This window comes from Coptis chinensis, chromosome 2 (assembly GCF_015680905.1).
Source record: "Coptis chinensis isolate HL-2020 chromosome 2, ASM1568090v1, whole genome shotgun sequence".
Lineage (NCBI taxonomy): Eukaryota > Viridiplantae > Streptophyta > Magnoliopsida > Ranunculales > Ranunculaceae > Coptis > Coptis chinensis.
The window spans coordinates 52924862-52950683 of record NC_141457.1 but is presented as its reverse complement, the minus strand read 5'-3'; the positions used below and the strand labels follow the sequence as shown (position 1 = coordinate 52950683).

At 36.9% G+C, this 25822-nt stretch overlaps 1 protein-coding gene and 1 long non-coding RNA gene across 4 annotated transcripts; both read left to right on the top strand.

Moving 5' to 3' along the window:
• Positions 1-5130: 5130 nt before the first annotated feature.
• Positions 5131-25260, top strand: LOC147516538 (arginine biosynthesis protein ArgJ family). 3 transcript variants are annotated; one of them, XM_086589091.1, is made up of 17 exons: positions 5131-5149; positions 5243-5454; positions 5529-5652; positions 5726-5799; positions 6272-6316; positions 6464-6514; positions 6591-6657; positions 6833-6893; positions 7102-7171; positions 8052-8132; positions 8215-8301; positions 16504-16626; positions 20980-21042; positions 21452-21529; positions 21622-21767; positions 23348-23418; positions 24771-25260. In XM_086589091.1, the coding sequence occupies exons 2-17, from the start codon at positions 5254-5256 to the stop codon at positions 24851-24853; spliced, it is 1425 nt and encodes a 474-aa protein (XP_086445217.1). In that variant the 5' UTR covers positions 5131-5149; positions 5243-5253; the 3' UTR covers positions 24854-25260. The 3 variants fall into 3 exon arrangements, with proteins under 3 accessions (XP_086445217.1, XP_086445218.1, XP_086445219.1); XM_086589092.1 differs by having other exon boundaries at positions 23348-23459; XM_086589093.1 differs by lacking the exon at positions 23348-23418.
• On the top strand, positions 14121-15050 carry LOC147516539 (uncharacterized). The gene is made up of 2 exons (XR_015211067.1): positions 14121-14663; positions 14744-15050. It is a non-coding gene; the product is annotated as an uncharacterized LOC147516539 (long non-coding RNA).
• Positions 25261-25822: the final 562 nt, after the last annotated feature.

The following is a 25822-nucleotide window of genomic DNA, read 5'->3' as shown; positions in this document are numbered from 1 at the left end:
TGGGCCTTAGTTGGTTTTCCTTTGGGCCGATTCTATTTTGTTTATTTATGGGCCAATATTAATCTTTTGGTTGGGGCATGTTATAATTTTTGTGTACATGGACTGGTTCTCTTTTATTTTTGTGGGCTGGGCCATTATTGTTTTAAGTGGATCTGTTCCCTCTAGATATTTCTAGTTGGGCTAAATTTATTGTTGGGCCGGTTTCTAGTTTGGTTTTTATGTTGGATCTGACTAATATTATTTGAACCTTTGGTTGAGTCATAGGCTTGGCTAGTTGGGGCTGAACAATGACCCTAACCATGACTTTAGCCATGATATGAGCCATGCACTTTTGCCTTTAGCCATGAACCATGGCTACGACCCTGAACCTGTTGAACATAGAAACGACAGTTTGATTTTGACAATGACGTGTTGACTTTCGACTATGACTTTGACCGTTGATTGTGAAATGTTGACTTTTTCAGATTTCCACATATTTGATTTTATGGACAATTGTAATAATAAAATATTGTCGAAAATTATATAACATTGTTTGTCATTATCTAATTAAGATTTGACGTGGGTAGTGTGTAAAACCTATATAAGATTGGCACGTAACCAAAGGAGAATTATGATAATAAGACTTAGATATATATGTTTTTATGAGTATTAAACTACATACGGGCTTAGATTCATAGACTTTAGATTTTTGGGGATTTGATTGTGGACTGTGGACTGTTAATTGTGCTACATTTTATGTTGTAAATTGTATGGACAAATCAAATGCTAAAATATTGTGGAAGCTTGTGTAAACTTGTTTGTCAGTATTTAATATAGATTTGACGTTGAGGTTGTGTATTTTTGACACGTGACGAGATAGAAACTTTAGGAGATATAATATTCCTAAAACGCTACAAAAATGTTATGCGATATCTTTGAAGCAATTGTGACATTATATAATATATTGGGATATATATATATTAAATACAATAGTTTTGGATAAATAAATGTATATATATATATATTATTTTATCCGTTGAGATTCTAGTAGACTATTATTTTATTTGTGGATATTTTGTGGATATTTCCCACGAGATTGTGGCGTAGTACAATAATATATTGGCACGTGAAAGAATAAAAGTTGTATTGAGATGTATTGAGATAATTCTAAATATATTTGGCTTAGTGCAATAATGTATTTGACCTGCACGTGATATAGTGGAATTATTATGAGTCATAAATGTATGACACTTGAATAAATTACGTAACGAAAATCCTGAACCTAGCTACTACAACTCATGTGATATGATTGGCCCTTCTGGCGTTTCAGTGAATCTGAATGGCCCTTTTGGCGTAAGTAATGTGATTGGCCCTTCTGGCGTTTCAATAAATCTGAATGGCCCTTCTGGCGTAGCCGAATAATGACTTGATTATTCCGTTCGTAAAATAGAACGAGATGCGCGATATTTTATGCCGAATAATGGCGATGATTTTACATAATGACTTTTCAGTATGAGGGTTACCGATGTGCAAAGATCCCGCCGGGGTAGTTACGCATACGAGTGGTTCATTATGTAAGGGGAGACATGTGGATATACATGTTCGGCGTTGGAAAGCGATTGTGATAGCCAGAGAAACTAGGTAAGAGATACGATGTGATTTTAGGGATACACAAAGAAAGCCTTAAATAATATAATTATGGTAAAATGTTTGTTAACTATATATCTTTAGATAGAGGATTGTATATGGCTTTGTTGAGGGGTGGGTCAAACTAATTACTTGGGCAGAGACGACCCACTCTGTAATTGAGCATGAAATGCGGTACGGATATAATATGCTTGGTTGGATATTTGTTTAGTTAGAACCTAAGGCGCCTCGATGGAGGAACTACATGCCTTATTTATTATGCGTATAGTTTGTTGTGTGGTTAGTGGGGGGTTAAGGCGCCTCAGTGGAGGAACTACCTACCTTACTTATTGTAGTTAAGAATGTTGTATTAGTTGTTGGAAATTAAGGCGCTTCAGTGGAGGAACTAACTGCCTTATGGATTATATATATATATATATATATATAAGTATATGTTTTATTTTAGGGCTACTCACACCAACATTTTTATAATGCTGACCCGATTTGCATGTTTGTTTATCGGGTGTGTTCATTAAATGAACATAGTTGATAAGTCTTGACATGTTTAGTGTTGAAGAAGGTTGGTTGCTGCTTGTGGTTTGCATTAACGTCGCATTTCAAGATATGTTTTGTTTTCCCTTGAGGTGATATAAATTTTCAGTTGAGACAATGTTATTTGTATTTTTATTTGTAAATTTAATTAAAGAGTTATTGAAAAGAGATTTGTAACCTAATCTTATTTGTGAATTTTTGCAATGAAGATGACTTTTGTTTAAGTTAAAAAATTTATTGGTTTTTAATTATCCGCATATTTAAACTGTTTATGGGTTTTTGGGAGTTGAGTCGTCGTCACCCTCAAGATCGAAGAGTCGGAAACAAATATTTTTTCAAATTTTTGGGTAGTGGTGGTGGTGGTAGTAGTAGTGGAGGTGATGATATTGGTCTTAATAGTACGGTGGTAGTGGTGGTGGTGGTGGTAGAACTGGTGGTAGTTTTAATAGCACAATGGTTGATAAGAGCCCAAAAACCGTAGTTTTAACCCCTTAACAATCGCTTTTAGACCCGATTATGTGAATAATAAGTAAGAGTTATCTGATTACATGTTTTATACAATTCAGGGCTTCAAAGTCCATTATGTGCAGAAATGCCACACTTTAGCGAGATAAAGGAGTAAAGGTCAGTTTCTTTGGAGTTCTCGATTAAAGGCCAATTTCCAAGAAGACAAAGCCTCAAAAATGGCCAAAAGATGAAAAGTCAAAGTCCACGCGGCGAAAACAAGACAAAGTCAATAGAACTTCCTCCGTATCTTTGGACTCGGACCTCAGAATTGGGCCTACCTTATGTCAAAACGACCGCTCGGAAAGAGTTTCCAATGGTCCAAGCCTTGGCCCAATCAGAAGAGGAAAAGTGGATGAAAAGCCTGTCGAAGTCAACTGCACTTTTGAATAGGCCCTTTTGAATTTGAAAAGAATTAGGTTTTGGGCCCGATTCTTCGGCCCAAACATGGCTCCAAGCCCATGCACGATTTTGGATCCAAAACATATAAAAACAAAGAAAAGCTTAGTTCTTAAGTTATCTAGTTTTATTTAGAAAACTAGTTCCTTGTAATGGTAGCTAGGGTTAGGTTAGAAAAAGTAGATCTAGATCTAATTAGTTTTTACATTCAATTAGTTAGTTTATAATCCTATTTAGTTTTTAGAATAAAATATTAGTTCTTCATTTTCAATTTATATTATTGCTTAAATTCTTATTTAGATTTAGTTGTCTTAAATTTATAATTAGTTTAGTTTAAACACCAAACACCAAACACATCACTCTCACTGTTCCTTGTGTTTGATAAATTGAATTATATTTAAGTCTTGAAGGTTTAAGAGTGGAACGAATCCTTACTCGTTATATTGCATGATTATGTTTTGAGAGTAAGAAGAATTGATTTAAACGTAAGAACGGTAGGATTACGTATTAGTGTTGTTAACATTAATATTTAGGATTCAACTGTTTTTACGGGTTATCAGTAGTGGTGGTAGTAGTAGTAGTAGAAGCGGTGGATGTCTTAATAGCACAATGACGGTGGTGGTGATAGTCTCAATAGTACGGTGGTAGTGGTTGTGGTGGTGGTGGTGGTGGTAGTGGAAGTGATGATATTAGTCTTAATTGTATGGTGGTAGTGATGGTGGTGGTAATAGTAGTAAAAGTGGTGGTGGTTTTAATAGCACGGTGGTGGTGGTGGTGGTGATAGTCTTAATAATACAGTGGTAGTGGTAGTGAAGGTAATGATAGTGGTGGTAGTGGTGGTGGTGATGATGGTGGTAGTAGTGGTGGTGGTGCTGATAGTCGGTGGTAGAGTTATTTGGAGAAGAAGATAATGAAAAGAGAATAAGAGAAAAATGAGGCTAGGGGTATATGGACGGGGGTGTTTGAGTCATTTTTCAAGTTATAAGACTTGTAGAATTGAAGTAGATCCAATTTTAGTACTTATAGAATTAGAACCTCTTAAAAAACAAACAAAAAAAATGTCCAAAATCACTCGACCACATCTTATAAGAGGTTATAAGACTTCAAAGTCTTATAAGAGTAAAAAACAAATGGCCCTTAGTTGGGTTTTCACACAAGCCAAATTTAGGATACTTATTAGGATCCCTCTAGCAGCCCATTGTAACGGTCATTTGGGGTGCTATATCCTTTGGACTTGCTCTTATTTTGCATTTTCCAGTTTCCTCCTATATTCGAGTGAGCGGAGCGAACGATTTTGACAGAAAGGCGGACAAAAACCAACTTGGTTGGTTTCTGTCAGTCTTTGTCCTCATCTTCTCTCTCTCTTTTTTTTTTTTTTTCTTCAAAATACTTTCTTTCTTCTTCACCCATCTCTCTCCCCTACATCACCCAACTCTCTCTCTCCCCCAGCAGCCCGCCACTCCCCATCGCCAATGCCAAAGATATCTTAGTATATTAAAAATTTCAAATTAGGGTGTGTTTGTTAAATTTTAACTCATGGAAATGAAAGGAAATAAAATGGGTGGTCCACTACTAATGGAATGGAATGGAATGGAAAGGAAATAATTTTAAATGGTATGTGTTTAGTAAACCTGAGAAAAGGAAAGTAAAAACTGGGAAAGGAAAGTAAAAACCGGGAAATGAATAATCATGTTTGTTTGTTAAAGCTATGAAAAGGAATAATTGTATTGTTGGGTGGGGTGTATTAGTAGTAAGTCCCTATCTATCTATTTACTTTCACTTTCCTTTCCACAAAATTTTCAGGGGTTAGTTAATGACACAAAACTTTTTCCATTTGTTTCCATATGGAAAAGCCCATTTCCTTTCCATGGGTAAACAAACGCCTTAAAAACTATGGAAAAGATGAACCACTCTCATTTTCCTTTCTTTTCCATAGTGTTTCCATCATAACAAACACACCCTTAGTTTCCATTTTCCACTTAAAACCAAAACCACTACCGTTTCAGATTATTCAAAAAGTCAGAATTATTATTTTCTCCATAATAACACTCGCAAGTTGTAGACGAGAGAATAAGTTTCTGAAAACAAGGTACGTGACAAACCAAACGTGCCTTTTTATGACTCAGCCGTTTTCAGCGTGTTAATTTAAAGTTGTAACATAAAATAAAATTTATTGTTTCAGTGACTAAAAAAATGGCTCTCTCTATCAGTCACAACCACATTAGTATCAGAGTTGTAGACCTTAATAATAAGGTAATCCTTTCCAATTTTTCGGCCCGGTGTAGTTTCAAAGTTTATGCTTCTTCTTCTTCTTCTTCTATGACGAGTTTAGACCAATCTTCCAAGTACATCCCTGCTGCTCCAATTCTTCTCCCTCAAGGACCTTGGAAGGAGGTAATAACAATTCTACAACTCTTTATTCTCTATAGTTTTGTTTAATAATAATATGAGGTGAAAACTATATATAGGTGCCAGGTGGAGTGATTGCTGCAAAGGGGTTTAAAGCCGTGGGTATGTACGGTGGGCTGCGTGCAAAAGGAGAGAAACCCGACCTTGCATTAGTGACTTGTGATGTTGATGCTATAGCTGCAGGTGAGAGATTTCATTTTTTTTGTCATGTTTCCATATATTTAAATGCTCACGATTTACGATTGTGTGTTTTCAGGGGTTTTTACTACAAATGTGGTTGCAGCTGCACCAGTGATTTACTGCAAAAAGACGTTAGATAATTGCAATACTGTATGATGCAATACTTTTTTCTTTACCCCGCCTTTTGTATATAGTAGCTTCAAACATACGGTAAACAAGTAGCTTGAAGATGACAAATTTGCTAATAAAAACTTAGAATCAACTTATGTTAGCTAAAGTTTTACATCTATAACTAAATAGAATTTTTTTTGTTTCATAACTGTTTAATGGATTTTCACAACAGTGTAAGCATCGAGGCTTAGAAAAAATAAATAAGGGACTTCACTAATGCCTTGAGGCGTAAGCCTTTTATACAAACAGCCCTATATTTTGAACTGCACACAGCATGCATATTATGAATGACAAGTCCACAATAAGATGTGATTTTGCTTTCTAACTTTGTTAGACATTATTAATCTTGCTAATGCCATGACGGATTTGATCTCTCTCTCTCTAGACATAGGCTTACATTTCTATCTTAGTACGGCGTTTGTATAATCTTATATTTTTTTATATCTTCCAGGCTCGGGCAGTGTTGATAAATGCTGGTCAAGCTAATGCAGCCACGGTGAGCACATTTGTTATGTTGCTTGGTAGTGTGATGTCAAAGACACATATTCTTTCATTTATGATCTTAACTACATTCTGGATGAGTTGCATAAAATTTAAGGTATTGACTGTTATGTGGCTTTTGGATTGTTTCAACTTGTTTCAGGGCGATGCAGGATACCAGGATGTTATAGAATGTGCAACCTCTGTTGCTAAGGTATTCACTTTTGGGACATACATATTTGTTAATAACTCTCAAAGTGTCCTTCATACTGGGGTTTCTGATGCTGTAGCTTCTCCACTTGCGTTCAGAAGAGGTTTTGATTGAATCTACTGGTGTAATTGGTCAAAGAATAAAAAGGTACTCATGGCAATGGTATATATATGTAACTAAGTTTCCCTTAAATGCTGACAATGGCTTGTGCGTCGTTGCTTAAGTGACCCGAGAAGTGGTTTCTTAAAAATGTTTTTTGGTTGAGTCTGTTGGTAAATTTTCTATTAAGCTTTATCTTATTCATGTCTGTGTTTTCCTTACAGGAGGCTCTTCTTCACTCACTTCCGAAGCTAATTGATTCACTCTCCTCAACTATCGATGGGTATCTCAAATCTGTCTCCTACTCTCTCCATACAAAGATTTTTTTCTGATTCTTTTTTTCAGTCCTAGCCTTGGAATCCTGATATTTTTATATTCATTATAGAAATTCATGTTGTCCGAAGTTTTTTGCTGAACAATTAATAATTTGCAAACTTGTTCCTTGGTTCAGTTGTTGTAGATAGAACTTAAATTTGATTGACGGTGTGCAGGGGAGACTCAGCAGCTGTGGCAATTACAACAACTGACCTTGTGAGCAAGAGTGTGGCTGTCGAGTGTGAAGTATGTGCCATCAGCCAATATCTCTATTAAATTAAATTATAAACATAAGATGCACAATCCTTTTACAAAAAGACAGGGTCTTGAATATAATGACTGTATATAGATCTAATTTTATCATGTTTAAGGAGTTGGCCATCTTATTCGGCACCTACTTATAGAGACAAAACTAAGTTCAGTCACATTGACATCTTTTATGAACAAAATACTTGAGGCTTTAGGCTTGTATGCCATTGAAGGGCCTTGAGTATCCACTACAGTTCACCCCTCTATATGTCTTTCAGAACTGGTGTACAAGTCATTGCCAAACTAAAGTTTTTAAAAGTTTTGGCGAATGAATCATCCTTTGTTTTGTTCAGTTTCATCATCTGTAAGCTGTAAATGAGACACTTATGCATACTCTGTATCTTCTGAAGACTCTTTTCTTGACTAATATTTATCTTTGAATGGCTCGTATTCCTCAATATCCCCTTTTAAATGGTGAATTCGTAAAGTATACTCTCCCAAGCTCTGCTGTGAAAACTTGCCAAACAATCTGACAGTCTTGACCTTCCAATCTCATATGCAAGAAAGAGAAGCACAACTTCGTCAATAGGGTAACCGAGGGTTGGAATATGTCAAATGGATGGATGGATAAAGAGTCTAATAAACTGGTAAAGATTGGCAAAGTTTATATTGTTAGAACATGATTTCCATCCACACAGAGAAGCTCACTCTTTCATTTTTAACTGAAGTGAGAATGATAATTAAGTTTTTCCTCTGTGGAGCTTGTATTCTGTTCATTCCAATGAACTAGAAATACTTTACTTTAGCTGCCCAACTCCCTATATGGTAGAGTCATTTTAGTGTTGATTAATTTATCTAGTTTAAACTGTATATTTAGGTTGGAGGTGCCTTAGTAAGAGTTGGGGGAATGGCCAAAGGTTCTGGAATGATCCATCCAAATATGGCGACACTTCTTGGTGTACGTATTTTGCAGTCTTCCCTCTTGCATTATTCCCTCTATGTAATCTTGAAGTTGTAGATCTAATAACAAAATGTTCCAGGTGATAACGACTGATGCACTGGTTACCAGTGATGTATGGAGAAAAATGCTGCTGACAGCGGCAAACCGGAGTTTCAACCAAATTACTGTGAGTCGGAGTTTTCGAATTGCGTAGCTTAGTTTGATTCTAAAAATTAGTAACCCATTATATTCTGGACCTAATTGTCTATCTCGATCTGTCAATAATGAAAGCTATTGAAAATAGTTGAGTGTTAATTATCTTCTTCTCGAGCTCTACTGTCAAACTATGTAGTATTTTTCAGTGCATTATGAGTGTGAACGTGAGTCTAATTCAACCTTTGAACTGTAGTTTGGTGCTGTTTATTCGATCTATATATGTTACCAGTGTGTATAAAACGTGCATCTATCCAATATGAATTGTTGTTTTCTGCTATGTTTTGCTGTATTGTCCATATTTATGACAATTCCAGGTGGGTCTGGGACTAGTAAATTTCGCTTAACATGCCACAATCATAATTAATTGCAACGCTTTATTGAACCCTGACCATTATGCCATTCTTTTCCTAGCCATTGAAAATACTCCATATTCTTTTAGTGTATCATATCTTTTTTCTAACCATCCTATCTGATTACATGTAGTACTTGAAATGTCTGCATGGTAGTTGCTTGTTCATTTCCTTGAAGAATATTTCATAATTAGTAGACTTGGTGCTTGCTATAATACTGTTATTTCGATATCCTATAGGTTTTTAGAGTTCCATTAAGTTAAGAAACAAACAGTTCTGTTAAAAAACACTTTACTGCAGAAGTGTGATCTAATGTAGAGAGGCAAAACAATGTACATCGAAGAGTCCATGTGATGTAGTGATGTATCTTTGTCGCGGAAGCAAGAACAATAGATACACAATGTATAAAAATACCCAAAACTAGGGTTTAATGAATAAAAACGAATTTCATAAATTCAATCTAATAATAAATCAAGTCTCAAAATCTTAAGGTTTACATCTGCTTATATAGAGAACTAGGTAACAAATCCTAATCATAATAGAACTTGGGAAACTAAAATAGAAGCTAGTCTAATTCTAATTAACTAAGGATTTAAAATAGAAGTAGAATAAAAGATAAACTCTAGTCAGAAGCATTATGCATGTGATGTGCACATGATAATCTATTAAAGGCCCCTCGCATCAATCCCCCCACTGGTAGAAGAGCTCGTCCTCGAGATTAAGTCCTTGTACTTCCGGTAGAAAGTAGATCCATGAGTTGAAATGTAGCATCGAAATCCATGAATTTTCCGAGAATGGACGGTCACACCACTTCACCAAATAACGATCATAAGTACCCCCGGCGAAGTCGTAGTAGTAGAAACATCAATGACAGCGGTTTCAATCCGACCAGAAGTTTTATGATCTACGTGGCTATTGCCAACAAAAGGAGTGAGATCCGCTACATTATGAGTCGCGATATATCGATCTCGGAGGGAGGTCCAATTCATAAGCATTTTCTCCATGACGGCGACAATGGAATGAGCCAAATCGTCGCATCATCAACTTGTGAGATGAAGGCCGACGTTCTTTCTCAAATAAACCATCACCAAATCACCAACCTCGAAAGTCACCAAGCCAGGTTTGTTCCGCATTAGTCTTGTACATGACATACGATTTCTCCAAACGCTTTGACATCCCTCATGAATAAGGTGAATCCGAAGCAAATTCCTCTGCAGATGCACAAACGGAACAAATCGATGGAATAAGAGCAAGATCAAGAACGAAGAGGGAGTTATTCCAATCACAATCATGAAAGGAGAAAGGCACAGAACGGTTGACGAGTTATTATAAGCAAACTCTCGCACAGGTTCCCAAGATTTGGGATTATCATCAATCAAACACCTCAATAGGTCACCCAAACTACGATTTACAACCTCGATCGCCCATCACCGGTGGGAAGCGTCAGAAAAATTGGAGCTTACTTTTAAAAAGCTTCCATAATGTTTTCCAAAATAGCTAGTAAACTTGACATCTCATCGGGATAAGTGATAGTCTCCATGCAAACTACTTAACCCGAAGTCATCGTAGGCGAACAAAGCCACTAATAATAGCCCGGACTTTGGAATCATCAACATGAATACCATCGCCAGAAACCACGAAACCCAAAAATACCACAGAGTCAACCATGAAAGAACATTTCTTGAGTTGTAAATAAAACTTCTCAGTACGCAAAACACCCAAAAGAATCTCAATATGCTTGATATGTTCAGACTCAGAAGAATTGTAAATCAAAATATCATCAAAGTAGACAACACAAAATTTATTCATATAAGGCTTCAAAACCCGAAATCATAAGACGCATGAAGGTAGAATGAGCATTAGAAAGACCGGGCGGCATGACCAACCACTCATATAAACCGCCTTTTGTTTTTAAAGGCGGTTTCCATTCATCTCCAAAGGCGGATACTGAATGTGATGAAATCCAGATCGCAAAATCAAGCTTGGGAAACACCTTAGCACCATGCAATGAATCAAGCATATCCTCAAGGCGTGGAATGGGAAAACGATATTTCCAATTTTGTTAATAGCCCCGCTATCAACACACATCCTCCAACTCCCATCTTTCTTAGGAGTAAGTAAAGTCGGCGACCTGACAAGGGACATACTTCTAACAAATCCCTTTAGCTAATAATTCAAGAACTTGCCTCCAGTAACTTCGGCGTGTTCGGAAGGAGCCATGCGATAATGTGGTAAGTTAGGAGGGGAGCTCCGTGAATAAGATCAATAGCATGTTGGATATCTCGTAAAGTGGGCAATCCTCCATTAGCGTGCTCAAAAAACATCGAATATGAATCTAGCATTGGTTGTAAATACGTGGTATAGTAGTAGGGTTTGCAAGAAATGACGCAAAGAAGAGCAAGAAACATACCGCAATGACGTCCGAGAAAACCCGGTTTCACCGGGAATGGTGGGCGAAATGGAGTTAGTGGTGCCAAAACAATTTTCTCGCCACTAGAAGTGAAAGTATAAGTGTTCTCACGCCCATGAATAACAAGGAGATCATACCGCTAGGGGACGACCAAGTAACAAGTGGCATGGCATCGTCCATGGGTGCAAATGTAACACCAAACATCATCCTTGTATTTAGGACCAATGGAGAACGAAACTAGACAACGGCGAAGTAACCTTTGATCGTGGCACCATCCCGTAACCAAGAAAAAGTGTAAGGTTCGGGGATGTGGCTCATCCCTCGAAGTTTCAAATTTTGTCCACCATATCGTTAGAAACAATATTATCACCGAAACCGGCCAATGATAACATTACATAACATGCCATTCAAGCGCAAATGAAGTACGGAAGATATTATGACGGGCCATGACGTAGGATCATGCTTAACAACCGGAGTAATTAAAGAATCCATTTAACAATCAATTGGGGACAACCATAATCTGCGATAAGTTAAAAGTCATCAATCTCGGTGACGCCTTCTTCCTGGGATGGTTGAGATTTTTTTCATCCCGTGTTAAACCCACGCCATGCGTTTAGGGCCATCCACTACTTAATATGTCCAATTTCCTTACACTCATAGCATGTGATTGGACCCACTCGGGTAGGAGGAGGTTTGGATGACGGCGAACATGGGTAGAAGTGGCACTAGCAAGAATGGCGGGATGAAATGAGAGCATATTTAATAGCATCGGACATATCATAAACATCTTTGAAAGCTAATGCCTCTCGAAGTGGTTTTCGCAACCCATTCAAATAACTTCCAATTTTTGATCGACGGATTCGCATAAATCAGCCCGTGCACAACAAAAAAGAAACTCCTCAAGATACCCGACCACACTTTGAAGCCGTTGTTTCAAGTTTTGGAGGCGCATGAATAAATCCCTTTCATAGTCATGAGGAATAAATTCTTTTTCAACTCTACAAGATCTTATCCCATATAGTAATCTTATTGTAACCTAATTTAGCACGAGTCAATTGAAGTTCATCCCACCAAACAAGTGCATAGCCCGTTAATTTAGTCGCAACTAATTTAACACACTTAGGATCCTCAAAAATTTATAATCAAAAACTTTTTCAATCTTATTTAACCAAATGACAAAAGCATTAGGTCGCAATTTTCCATTAAATTCGTGCACGCCTAATTTAATATCACCCATCCGATTCTTCTCTAAAATGCGAATAAACGATTAATATCAAAATTACCAGTATTATGGTGCACATTTTGTTGATGCCCACGCTTTGATTAAGGTTTGGGTTATTAGTGGAGAAAGGACTAGATGGAGAATCAAAGGTCCGAGGATCAAAAGTTTGTGCTAACCGATGTATCGGCTTCGGTATTTGGCGAATCAACTTCGAATGGGGTGCACCCCGGTCGCCAGTGAATGTTGTTCTTCTTCAGGCGTGCCTAGTATTATGTTGGATTTGAATATAATTTGTAGCCCCGAAGTATCATGAGGTCTTCCATGGGCCCGCATTATTGTAGCCCCAAGGAGCATTAGTTTGCCCGACCAAATTAGGCAAATAGGATCGCCTCTTTGGCCGATCGAAATTCTAATGAAGCATCAATATGCCTTTGACCACGCCGGCCCCAGATTTCGACGATAGCTTATCGCGATTTGCATCGAGATCCGCATCATAATAAATTTCGAGCAAAATCTTTATGCTGAAAAGTTGGATCAACATGGGAACTCGAATTGTGTGATTCGCGTCTGCGATCTTGACTCGGAAGGCCAAATCAGACGAGGAAATCGACCCGATCGATCAAATGGATTCAAAATCGACCACTTCCATCAACAATAGTCGTCCCAATCGATCCAATTGAGAAGATGGTGATTTAGTGTTTGAAGCTACATGCGATTCTTTATCGCTTTCAATGGAAGATGGATGTGGAAAGTTCTCATGCGGGTGCATTCGATTCGATTGAAATATTTTGGGGCTGCAACAACTAACTCAACTTCGAACCGGTGGTGCGAATCTTGGGGTCATCGTCCACCCACCGAATCCGGCCCACAACGCCAATGGTGTGTTTGGGTTGAAAGTCGCACGAGCTTCATCAAAATCTTTTTATGTCGCAAATCGGTCGAATTTGCTTGCAATTCTTTCAACAACACGAACCAATCTTGAATTCATCATTTGTGGTCCCCGTCCTCTTCGTTGAGTGGCCATGACGAGCAAAACCAGAAAAAACCTAAAAATCGATACAATTTGATGTATCTTTGTCGCGGAAGCAAGAACAATAGATACACAATGTATAAAAATATCCAAAACTAGGGTTTAATGAATAAAAACGAATTTCATAAATTCAATCTAATAATAAATCAAGTCTCAAAATCTTAAGGTTTACATCTGCTTATATAGAGAACTAGTTAACAAATCCTAATCATAATAGAACTTGGGAAACTAAAATAGAAGCTAGTCTAATTCTAATTAACTAAGGATTTAAAATAGAAGTAGAATAAAAGATAAACTCTAGTCATTATGCATGTCTTTGTTGATAATCTATCAGCGTCCTTGCATCATGTTTGCATCATGTAGACATAGAGTTCAAGTCAAACCCATGGGTTGCATTAGGGCGGGCCCCTTTTAGTTCGTTTATTTTATTTAGTTATTTGTCATATGAAATATTTTCATTGGTTTGTTTTGTTGTCAGTTAGTATAGATAAGGGTTTGTAGTTAGGGTTTCAGTAGTTGTTTTTGTGTTTATGAATTATTTAGTGAGATTCAATAAAAGGTGAGACTTTTAGGGGTTTGCAAAGTGTAGATCTTAATTAAGTGTTGCTTCCACCACTTCAATATACATTATTTGGTATCGGAGCAGGTTGATTTTTGAGAGATTTGTGCATAAAATATTGTTTACGGGACCATTCACTGCAAATTGTCATGTGAAAAAAATCATTTTTTATTGTTATTATGGTGAATCACAAAACAACTCGAGGTCGTCCTCCTTTTATGGATACTCCCATGTCTCGTTTAGAAGAAAACATGAAAAACATGACACAGATGCTCCAGAACCTGATGGAAGCAAGATTTCCAGTCCAAAGAAAGGTGCAATAACCACCTCCACCACCACAGAATAATGGTTCAGTGGCTAATACTGATGATGCATCTCACGTTGATGGTTCAATCCCTCTTATGAACTCTTTTACGCCTATATATCCAGAAAATGACGGAGAGAATAGAGTTGGCAGAAAAGATAACACCAACAGGGATCCTCCTCTCAATGAGGAACGTGAGGGTGTACCCCTCAATGATGGTGCCACTCGGCTGCCGACAGGTGTTGAAGCCCCCCTATTGGGCGCTCCACCAATCTCTGATAAGTATGAAGATGAGTCTCTTTTTGATAAGTGCAAAGATCCGATTTTGGGGAAATTTTGTGAATTATTTTGACAAACGAAGTGATTTGATTTTTAGATAAGTACGATTGCAGGTTTGGATTTCCTTAAAGAAAGTCACACATGTTGGTGAAGTTACAAGCTTTCAAGACGAGCCTTTGGTACGAAATTTTTTAGTACATCTTCTGGTTATTGTTTTCATAATCTGTGTAAGAGCATGTTGTGGGTTATTGATTTTTAGTCAGGGAAACTTCTATAAAGGAAAAATTCATGGTCGGATTCCTTTCAGCTGGAGTGTAAGCCGATTTTCTAAAGTTTGTGGACGTGGTTCTCTTTACTTGAAGTTTTTGTTGATCAGAAATTCAAGGACGGATTTTTTTTCAGTTGGGAAGAATGATGTAGACATTGAGTTCAAGTCAAGCCCATGGGTTGCATTAGGCAGGCCCTTTTTAGTTGGTTTATTTTATTTAATTATTTGTCATGTGACATATTTTCATCGGTTTGTTTTGTTGTCAATTAATATAAATAAGGGTTTGTAGTTAAGGTTTTAGTAATTGTTTTTGTGTTTATGAATTATTTAGTGAGATTCAATAAAAGGTGAGACTTTTAGGGTTTGCAAGGTTAGATCTTGATGAAGTGTTGTTTCCGCCACTTCAATCTACATTACCATGGGTCTAACAAGAGGAAAAAATTCACACAACACCTGGGGGAAAATGATATACAATACAATACCTCTTCTCTCTCTCAGAATATTAGTCCAAAAGGTGAGGCTGATGGAGAGAGGCACACTAGGAAGCACGGATACCGATACGTGACACAGATACGACACGACACGGATACGCGGACACAGCATTTTTCACAAATATAGGACACGGATACGTCATGGACACGTTTAAATAATATATATATAAATATTATATGATTGAGCATTTTTCACCAAATTAAAATTAAAATGGCAATTCTACTTCATAAAATGACCAATTCAAACACATTAAGCAGCAACTTACATGTATAACTTGGATTCACTTCATCTTTCTTCTCTTGCATCTCTTCTTAACTTGGATTTTATTTCACTTACTTTTTTTTGTTGAAGTTCCAAAAAAAATTCTTGTATGTGTGAGATTATTGTCCCCTACGTGTCGGAAATTAAAAAATTAATTATAAAATTGGATACTCCAAATCGCGTATCCGACACGTATCGGACGCGTATCGGGGCATATTTGTGTCGGACACGGATACTTCACCCTTAGGGACGTATCGGTGCTTCATAGGAGGCACATCCATGTATATAACAGGGACCATATGTCTGAGACACGTTGAGCACACACACAAACACACCTAGATACCTGTAGGGCAAAGACTTAGACAAATACATCAGCACAAGTTGACATAAGGAAAATATATCCTGATTGTACAATAATTTCTAGATTCCCAATGACAAATCTGATATTGCATATTGATGCAACTGTCTTCTATCAATAGGTTAAGCAGTATTAACTTGGATGATGTAAGTCTACCACATTGATCTAACAAGGCACATCAAAATTTATGCATACAGAGATTACTCTTGCAGTTCATTTGTTTCTTAATATTTTGGTCGCCTCACTCTTAGTCAATATTCTTTAGTTATTGTCAGATGCAATACATGTTGATGGTTATGGTTGAAAATTTTAAGCATACTGGTGGATTGCCAGGCATCATACCCTGCCAGTCACAGCCGTTGCTAGGTTCGAACAAATATGTTGAATCATCTTATGATTTGTAACTAACTTAGGTAATCAGCATGTACTTTTTCAATTACTTATTGCACATTTGTGCTACAGCCGAACTTGAAAATACAAATTGTAGCCATGAGATTATATGGAGGGTGGATCCCACACCATCCATCCATGTTACGTCGATTGTGTACCCTACTAAATAGTGGGATAAGTAGATATTTGAACCTTTAAGTTGGCATTAGTTCAAAAACTAGGTTCCTCATAAGACACGTAATTGCTGCAGGTTGATGGTGATACAAGTACTAATGATACTGTTATTGCGTTGGCTAGTGGACTATCAGGATCAACCAAGATATCTTCTTTAAACAGTTATGAGGCGAAACAGCTTCAAGCCTGCCTTGATGCAGTAAGTTGTGCCCCATTTTATGTTTACCTGTTGCAGTGTTGCTATAGTTTCAAGTTCTAGAATCAGCCTGTATGCATTGAAGTTAGTTAAAGAAGAAATTCAATGCAGTCCTCAAGATTGGGTCTTTTGAATAAAATTAGCACTAAATAGTAAGTTAAAAAAGGTTAAAGTTCACTACTGTAACGCCCAAGAAATCATGCTACTATGTCGTACTACTTTGTCAATTACATTGAAAGGTTCTCATGTAGGCCATTGGTACTTTCCTTCCCAAAACTGTAATAGCATTGTGCCATTGTTTACTAGTATAAAACTACTAAGACATATTTATTTAAGCAAGGCGAACAATTGCATAGAGCTCACTCTCTTAAATAAGGAGTGAACATGACACGAGATTCCTAGTTGTTCAATGTGGGACTAAATACCAACTACACAACACTATATAAAGGGGTCACTCTCTCACTTGAAATTGAACCTAATTGTTCCATGTATCTCTATTTCCCGTATCAGAGCAACCACCAAGAAGAGTTTGAATAAAAAAAAAATGGATGTCACTTGCTACCACCACCTTCATTATCTGTTTGATAAATACCACCCCACGGTGTTCTAAAGACGCTAGGCGGTAGTTGGGACGGTGGGAGAGTTTCTAGGCTGCGCGTAGACGAGTTAGGCGGCTTTATTTATTTATTTATTATATATATACTAGAAAGCAGGCCCGTGCATACGCACCGGCTCTTTTGAAAACTTGTCTAATAACATATAATAATTTCGTGACAAATCTTATGTTTGAATTGGAATAAAATCCCATTTTAATTGAAACGTTTGAATTTCCTAACAAATTGTTTTAATTGTGCTTTAAAATCCCGTTTTAATTGGGGGAGGGATCCCTTTTTTATAGTTGACTTAATCGGTATGTCGTTTTAGTAGAAAAATGATTCTTATTTTAATTTAGAATTGCTAAAATTTCCCTTTTTAATAAGGGAATGAATTTCCATTTTAATAGGAGATGATGTAGATTTTTAATAGAACTTGAAAAATACATTTTAAGATATAGAATAGTGTAATTGTGTAAATGTGTTTATATGTATGAAAAATGAAGAAATGTAACTTTACAGACTTCTTAAAATGCATGTTAGTGAACACCAAAAGGCATATCAATTTCCAATGCAAACACGTTTCATAATTGACACAAACAAAAGGATAAAAATATCAAATATTCCACTATTTCTCTAACTCTTCCTCTCCATATCTTTCCAAATTGGGTTTGTAACTAAATTTTTTAAGTCTGCCTTTATATTTTACAAGTAATTGGGCTGAGAGCCCAATTTTCCAATTATTTTCGCCCCAAGTCCGCCCTAAATTTTAATTACGAATTTAAGAAAGAAACGCGAGCTGATGTCAACAATGTGATTTACAAATTTACACAAAACAATTATGTAAATATAATTTTATAAACTTCTTCAATTGCAAAAAATAATGTGTAAATTTAAATTTTCACATGTAAAATGTACATTGTCAGATGTCAATAACCTTTTTGAATTTTTGAATTAGATCACATGCAAAACAGTCGAGAGGCTAATAAGACATTAGGAGGTAATGCTATTGGGATTAAGGAATCATACAGATTATGCAATGATTTCCTTATCCTCATTTGAGTTTACCCTCCCTTCGGCGCCTATACCTCCTTTGGCAAATCTTAATCAACCACCATCATATCTATAACATTCCATAACATTCTAGCGAGTGTCACGCTAAAACCTCCAAACTTTATTTATATCTCCAAAACTTCCCGACTTTCCTTTTCTTCACAAAAAAAAAAAAACACCCATTTTCTTCACACCAAAAAAAAAAAAAATCTAAGTTCTAACTATTCTCCAAAAAACATTCTTTTTCAAGTATTCTTCTTCCGTAACCTTCTTCAAACAAGTAACCTCCAATTCTCAAATAGGTAACTTTCAATTCTAATCTTTATAGTGGTTGTTTGTTAACCCCATTTAATCGAAAGAATTATAGTTTATGTAATGATGTTTTCCATTGATCTTTGTTTTTTTACCGAATAATTAGTGATTCTATGAGTACCTAATAATCACTTTGTTCCCAATGGATAAATCTGTTTAATTGTAAATCCCTTCTATGTTAACTCACGGGTTATGATCATACCCCTATTCAGATTAGATTTTGTAATAGTATATTACAAAATAAATTCTTTTATGTGATTAGGTTGGCAATAACTGATCACTCGTGACTCACTCACTCACCCTTTCAGTGATATGTAAAATAGTAACTACCCTTCCGAAGGAATAATTTTGTCAATATATCAATCCAGTAATTGTTTGAAAGAAAGTACAACATGAATAGTTAAGTTTGTTACTTCACGATGGGTAAAGGCTTTAGAATAATTAATTTCCATTGTTGACTGCATTTTCATTATAATAGTTTTGATACGGAGTTTCCCTAACCCCTAGGTGCAACATTATTAGGTATTATTGGAACTGTGATGAATTCTCTAGCACTGTAACAAGGTTGGAGAACATAGTTTGTAAAACTTTTTTTTGTTTAGTAACGGGTCTAGGATGTAAGTGATATGAAACTTAACTTTTGGACTCACCTTAAAGAACATCATTTGGTGAAAGGAGATGCTGATGATCTTTTTTTCAAGATGCTTAAAATAGTTGTTTAGCGTGAAACTGAATAGTACAAAAAAATGTTGTATGCACTTCTGTAAAAGCAGAGTGCTGTAAATGTACATTGTCATATGTAAATACAATTGTACATATCTACATATGTAAAATACTATGTAAATTTAAATTTATATAGGTAAAAGAAAACTGTGTAAATTTCTACTCATATGTAAATACAAATTTACATATGATGACGTCAGCCCGGTTTGTCCTTGAGCCGAAATTATTAATGAAGATTTGTCCTCAAATCGAAATTATTATTGAAGATTGCGGATGTTAGCCCAGTTTTCCTTAAATCCGAAATTAAAATTTTGGGTGGACTTGGGGCGAAACTATTATTGGGTTTTGTCCTTGGGCTGTAATCCCAGTATATTTTTATTTTGGATAGGCCTCTTAAAAAAAATTGGACCCGTCTAGTCCCGCCTAGACCGATTAACCAGCACGCCTGGGCCTGTCTAATCGGACCACCGATTATAGTCGTAAACAGTTCGGCTAGGCACCGCCTAGGCCGATTTTAGAACTCTGTATCCCCCGAAAAAAACAAAATCTCCATGGGTTTTGTCTATCAACTCCAAAAATTGCCATGGGTTATGTATGTTATACCCTGACTGCAGCAGCAGTACTAAGAAGAATATTTATTGTTCTTCAGTTGACGTAGGCTGATTCTTGATTTCGACCACAACTTCTCTTCATTTCTCAATCTGTAGTTGCCCATTTCTCACCCAATGATAATCAGCGGTGTACCTGCCTTGTGTTTGATGAAATTGATGAGTCAATCTGCAGTGAGTATTTCAGCTCCCTGGTTTGCAATAATTTCAATGCTTCACTAATTGGCTAGTTTCTATGGTTTTCATCTTTGCATCATTTGCAAAATCAGATTTCATATGACTGGAAGTGGAACAAATAGCAGGACACTGAACCTTTGGCATCCAATGAGCCAGCCGGAATATCATATGGGTCTGGATCCAAGATGTGATTCTAGGTTATATTTGGAATTTCACCATTTGGTTGTAGAAGGATTCCTTGACTTTTATGGTACAGGAAACTTCCATTTTTGGAGTTTACCTTATGAACTCTTTTCAATTAGGATCCTTTTATTTTAGGATTACTTTGATGGTTTTGTAACAAGAGCAGGAGTTCTATGGTGATGCTTTGCTTGGACTCGAAGCAATCTAGGGATACCGATTTCAAGTCTATAAGATAGAAGCCACGCTTGGAGGTGTGCACAGAATTTCTTCTCGCACCACAAAAGTTTGTTTGGCCAAATTTAAGTTTAAAATGTGTTTGAAGGGAGTTCCCACTACCAAATTCAGTATAGAGGATGATCCAAAGTTTAGTTAGAACTCTTCTGCCACAACCAACTGCAAGGTTTTGAGTCGATTCAGCCTCCATAAAGTCTTTTAAATGAGAATGTGAGATTTATTAGGGATGATGACACTCTTATGCCCTTAAAGCCCACTAATCAATATAATCAGGCAAAGTCACTCGGAAACATTTTGCTTTCTACAAACACAAACTGTATGTATTTCCCCCACTTTCTCTTCTTTGACGTGATTGATATTCATTAATCCAAATGAAAAATGCACAAGTGATTTCTTAGTATTTGCCAACTGTATAGAATACAGCTTCTAGGTGTTGTTCAGGGAAATCCTTTTAAGACCATCTCTCTTTCCAGGTAATGCAGGGTCTCGCGAAATCAATAGCATGGGATGGAGAAGGAGCAACATGCTTGATTGAGGTATCCTTTATTTTTTAAAAAAAAAAACCTTTCTTCTTATGAGCTATACTTTGAACTTTTACTAAAAGTAGAGAAAGCAACCAAGAAACATGGTTGGAATTTGGATAATTATCATCAAGTACATAATCCAAATATTGTTTTGGCATTTGTTCTTCATAGCTTTTATTGATCATCATCCTGTTTTTTGATAAGTCCGCAAGCCACTTATTATTGGTTAGAGCTGGACTCATTTATATATTCTCCCCCCCCCCCCGTCACGAATCTTACTAGTGCAGGTCAACTAGAACTATGATTTTGTGGGATTCATGCATTAGTGAAATTACTTTTCACTTGAGACTGTTTCAAGGTCAGTCGTATGCCTTCTTGATAGGATATTTGATGTGTAATTGTTTTGTTAACTTTTGTCCAGGTCACAGTAACTGGTACCAATTATGAGGCTGAGGCAGCAAAAATAGCACGTTCGGTGGCATCTTCTTCACTTGCAAAGGCATTTAATTCACTATTATCCCTCACTTTCTTTGTTATGAGCATTTTATCTTAGCTGGTCTGGGTTGCTTATAATTTATATAACCATTTTAGGCTGCTATATACGGTAGAGATCCAAACTGGGGAAGACTTGCTTGTGCTGCTGGTTATGCAGGGATTGCTTTCCATCCAAATGACCTTCGCATATCACTTGGAGATACTATTCTAATGGATAAAGGCCAACCACTTCCATTTGACAGGTAATTTTAATCTTGTATCCCACCCAAAAATCTTGACAAAATTAAGATATAACTTTTGCAACTTTACCATTATTATTTTCTTTTGTTTGTCCCTTGTTATATGTCCTATACGAATCATGCATGGAGAAATGCGGGTGTTGTGGTTGCCGGTTCGATTAGTATAGTTGTTTTACATTCTTTACAGTTTCAAAGTTGTTTATGCGTTAGTAGTCTGAGTGGAAAAGTTTTTGATTGCTCTGAAGGAGATGACACTCGCAGAATCACGTTAATAAGCACCAGCATACAGGAAATCTTTTACTTGAGTAATAAGAACTCGACAATGACTTTGTGATTGGCGGATTTGGTAGGAAATTAGGAATAGCTTCAATACTTGAAGCATAGTCTCCTTCCAACAAGGATGTAACCAATAAGAGGGTGGAAATGGTCCCATGAAATCAAATACCCCAAAGATAAAAAAAATCTTTGAAATAAGGAGTGGTTGTTGAGGCCATTCAAACCCTTTCGAAATATTTCCCAGATGCTCACATCTAGCCATCCAGGACAAGTTCGATGGTATGCATGCGAATCTTTGAAGAGAGTAGGCTAGTAGAATCCAAATTGTAGTACCTTGTCTGCAGTACAGTACGTTGGGGACCAAAGTGGTCTCGACAATAGAATGGATTCTTGCTCGGACTCTGGAATGCACCTCTCAATGATCTGATATGAACATTTCTTGAATAGATTGGGGCTGTCCCAAGAGTAGAAATTGGCTTCAGAGTAAAACAAATCTCTCTCTTGCTTGCTCTGGAGAGTGCTTTGTCAATAACAAGATAATTGGCTATATTAGCATAACAAGATAAAGGTCGTCTCTCATCATCAAATACAGAGATTTTTGGTATCTGCATCCATGCGCATAACCTTGCCTGGTAAGGATCCAAATTTTTGGTAATCAGTCACAAAATTTTGATAGAAAAAACTTGCACTTTGGGTTTCGAAAATAATTTCTTCAATGGGGAGTCGTAATAGCGAATCTTATGTGTGTTCCAAACCATCCTATTCCGAATATTTCTCGAGGCAAATGCATAATCAACGGTGTCCATTTTCCTATGGGATAGTTTGAGGACTAGTTTTGTGTTAATAAGGTGGACTCATCTTGTGCATTAGGTGGTTGGAGTTCCAAACCATCCCATTTTCCCAGCATTGGGTGGTTGGAGTTGTGCCCTGTCAGAAAATAAGTTTGAAAATTGGCTTATTGTGTTTGCTATGTGACATTTGTATGTATTGTCATTCTAAAACGAAATATTTAATTCTCTATCTGTTTTTATTGCGATAGAGTATTTTTGGTTCTTTGAACTCCTTTCAGTCAACGTCATTTCCCACTCGGTGTTGCGTGGTTGGAATTGTGCACTGTCAGAAATAGTTTGGAGATTTGGTTATTGTGTTTGTTATGTGAAATTTATTGTGTTTGTTATGTGAAATTTGTGCCTTCAGAACTGTTTATACATTATTCTCATTGTAGTCACTTGTTTTTGCCCTGTTATTTATATTTGAGAAGGTGGTAATTTCTTTTTCTTCTATTACTTACAATGAGCCAATTTCAGGGCTGCTGCCAGCTCTTATCTTAAGAGGGCTGGAGAGACTCATGGCACTGTCAAAATATCCATTTGTGTTGGTAAGCTTTTGACCTAGCACAAAAACACCTGCATGCACACGGTATGCCATTATCGATGCTAAAGTTTTCATAATGTTGATAATTAAGATAAAGAAACATTTTTTTTTTTATTTAGTTGCTGGTGCCAACTAGCCAAGTTGGTAAAATCTTTGGGTGATGATACCAGAGGTCTGGGGCACTGATCTCATTAAAAAACAGGCTTGCCAATCAGGAAGTGAATTTCCTACATACTTATTTACAACATTTAACTTATTAGTTAAGATCAATTTTCTGCTAGGATACCAAACTATCATATTAGGGTCCTCTTTTATGCTATCATATTTGGGTCCTCTTTGGTCCCAAATTGTGTCTTGGGTGCGGCCAAACGCCTTTGTCAACAAACTCCTTAAGTGCTTCGTTAGGAGTGGTGCCTAGGCATTGCTTTGGATGCTTAGTATAGGTCCCATCAACTTGGAATAGTAGCCTTTATTCTTACCCCTAAGAGAATCTAACCTATCGATGGGATCCCAGACTACTAGAATGGACCCTGTCCGCTATCCATGAGTTCATTAAGTCTGTGTCCGTTGAGGAATGACTTTTTGAACAGTGTTTCACAATCATATATAAAGGATGGGGCCCTGAGTCAGGTCTTCCCAGAAAAGATATGACTCCCACATCCACTATATGCCTCTAAACACTCATTATCCCTCTTCAAAATCCACAACTATTAGGATATCTCATCCATCGTGTGATAGTTTTTCTATATTAATATAAATTCTCATTTTACCTATAAAAAATAAAATAAAATCCACGACTATTAGGGTTAGGAACATCCACTCCGAACAAGCAGAACCATTACTCGAGATCACAACTCGACACCAAGGTATCCTCTCCAACCCAGATTTCCAAAGGCATTTACTTAAGAGTCCCGTCGAATCTGTGCATATTTGGGATCCCCCAACATTGTCTTTTTTGGACAAACACACCAATGTCTTAGGTCCATGAATGTCAGTCATCCCATGGGTTGGAGCTGGTGTCTATGACGCTGGTTACTACCACCACACAATACCGATGGACTCTTCCTATGACCCACACCCTTGGGATAGAGAAGAGCACATGTAATACACTTGATAATTCCATCGATTTAGTTCGTCTGTTTCTTCTACAATGATAAACAAAACTATATCTGTTTATAATTGCTTCAAAAGAAATATTAGTATGTTGCTAATATATGTTAGTACCGTTGTCCAAGATATTGTATGGAAATCCACCATGCTGCTCGTCCCTCAATTCGTCATCGGTCCGAAGTTCTGTTTTAGTTTGTCCGTGTATGTTGAAGGTTTTGTAATGTGTTCACTCATCCTTTTTAACAGGAAATGGACAGGGTTGGGCACAGGCATGGGGCTGTGACTTAAGCTATGACTACGTCAAAATTAACGCAGAGTACACAACGTAGAAGGCTTGGGAGCACCTCTAACAGGTTTTTCAGTTACTTGGAGTCAAGAAATTGTGGTCCTTGAGACAGTCGTAGGCTCATAGCTCCACAGGCAGTACAATCTCAGTGAGTGTTTCAGGAGATTTTACAATCTAACGCAGAAGGAAGAGGTCTCCGGGATGTTTTAATGAGCAGAGGACACCTGATGCAGCATTGCTTTGGAACTCACAAGTCAATTTTACTAAATAGGTAGGAGTTCAAAGGAATGGCCGCTATAGATTTTTGTTGTGTCGTATGTAGGATTGGAGTACAGGTACAACTACATTGTGCTCTGATACTGCCTATATAGGAAGGAAACTTCCCTCCCCGTTGATGAAACATTGATCTTTTTTTTTAAAACATGGTTCAAGAAGATAAAAAGACCAAAACCCTCATGCGTCACAATAAGGTTGAACAGATTATGCCCTCTGCTTAGAAAGGAAAGCCGAATATATAATTTAAATGGATTGAAGTCTATAGGAAAACAAAGTCTTTGAAGAGAAACGCAACAAACATAATTAGAGATTTTAAGACATTACTCGTTCTCTCAAATTCATTGGCCAGTGTAGAAAGACGAGAGACTGGCATTAGGAATGCTAGTACACTCTGCCAAAGAGGCTCATGTTTGCGATTAAGCTAATCAAATTATAGCCATTGGTTTTTCCCAAATGAACTAAAAGGAGACTTTGACTGAGTAATCTTTCAGTCGTGGAACAGTTAGGAGCATCTTTGCTTGTATCACTTTACGAGCAACTTTTAAGCGGTTGAAAAGAGATCAGTGGGCTCTCGCAAAACACGACTTCCAAAATTGGGTGACAAGACGCAGGGATCAGTGTCTCACAAAACACAACTTCCAAAATTGGGGTGACAAGACCGCAAGCAGTGTTCATAGATATGTTCCAAAGAAGTTAATTTCTCTCAATCTTCTCTCCACAGCACTTTTCAAAATTA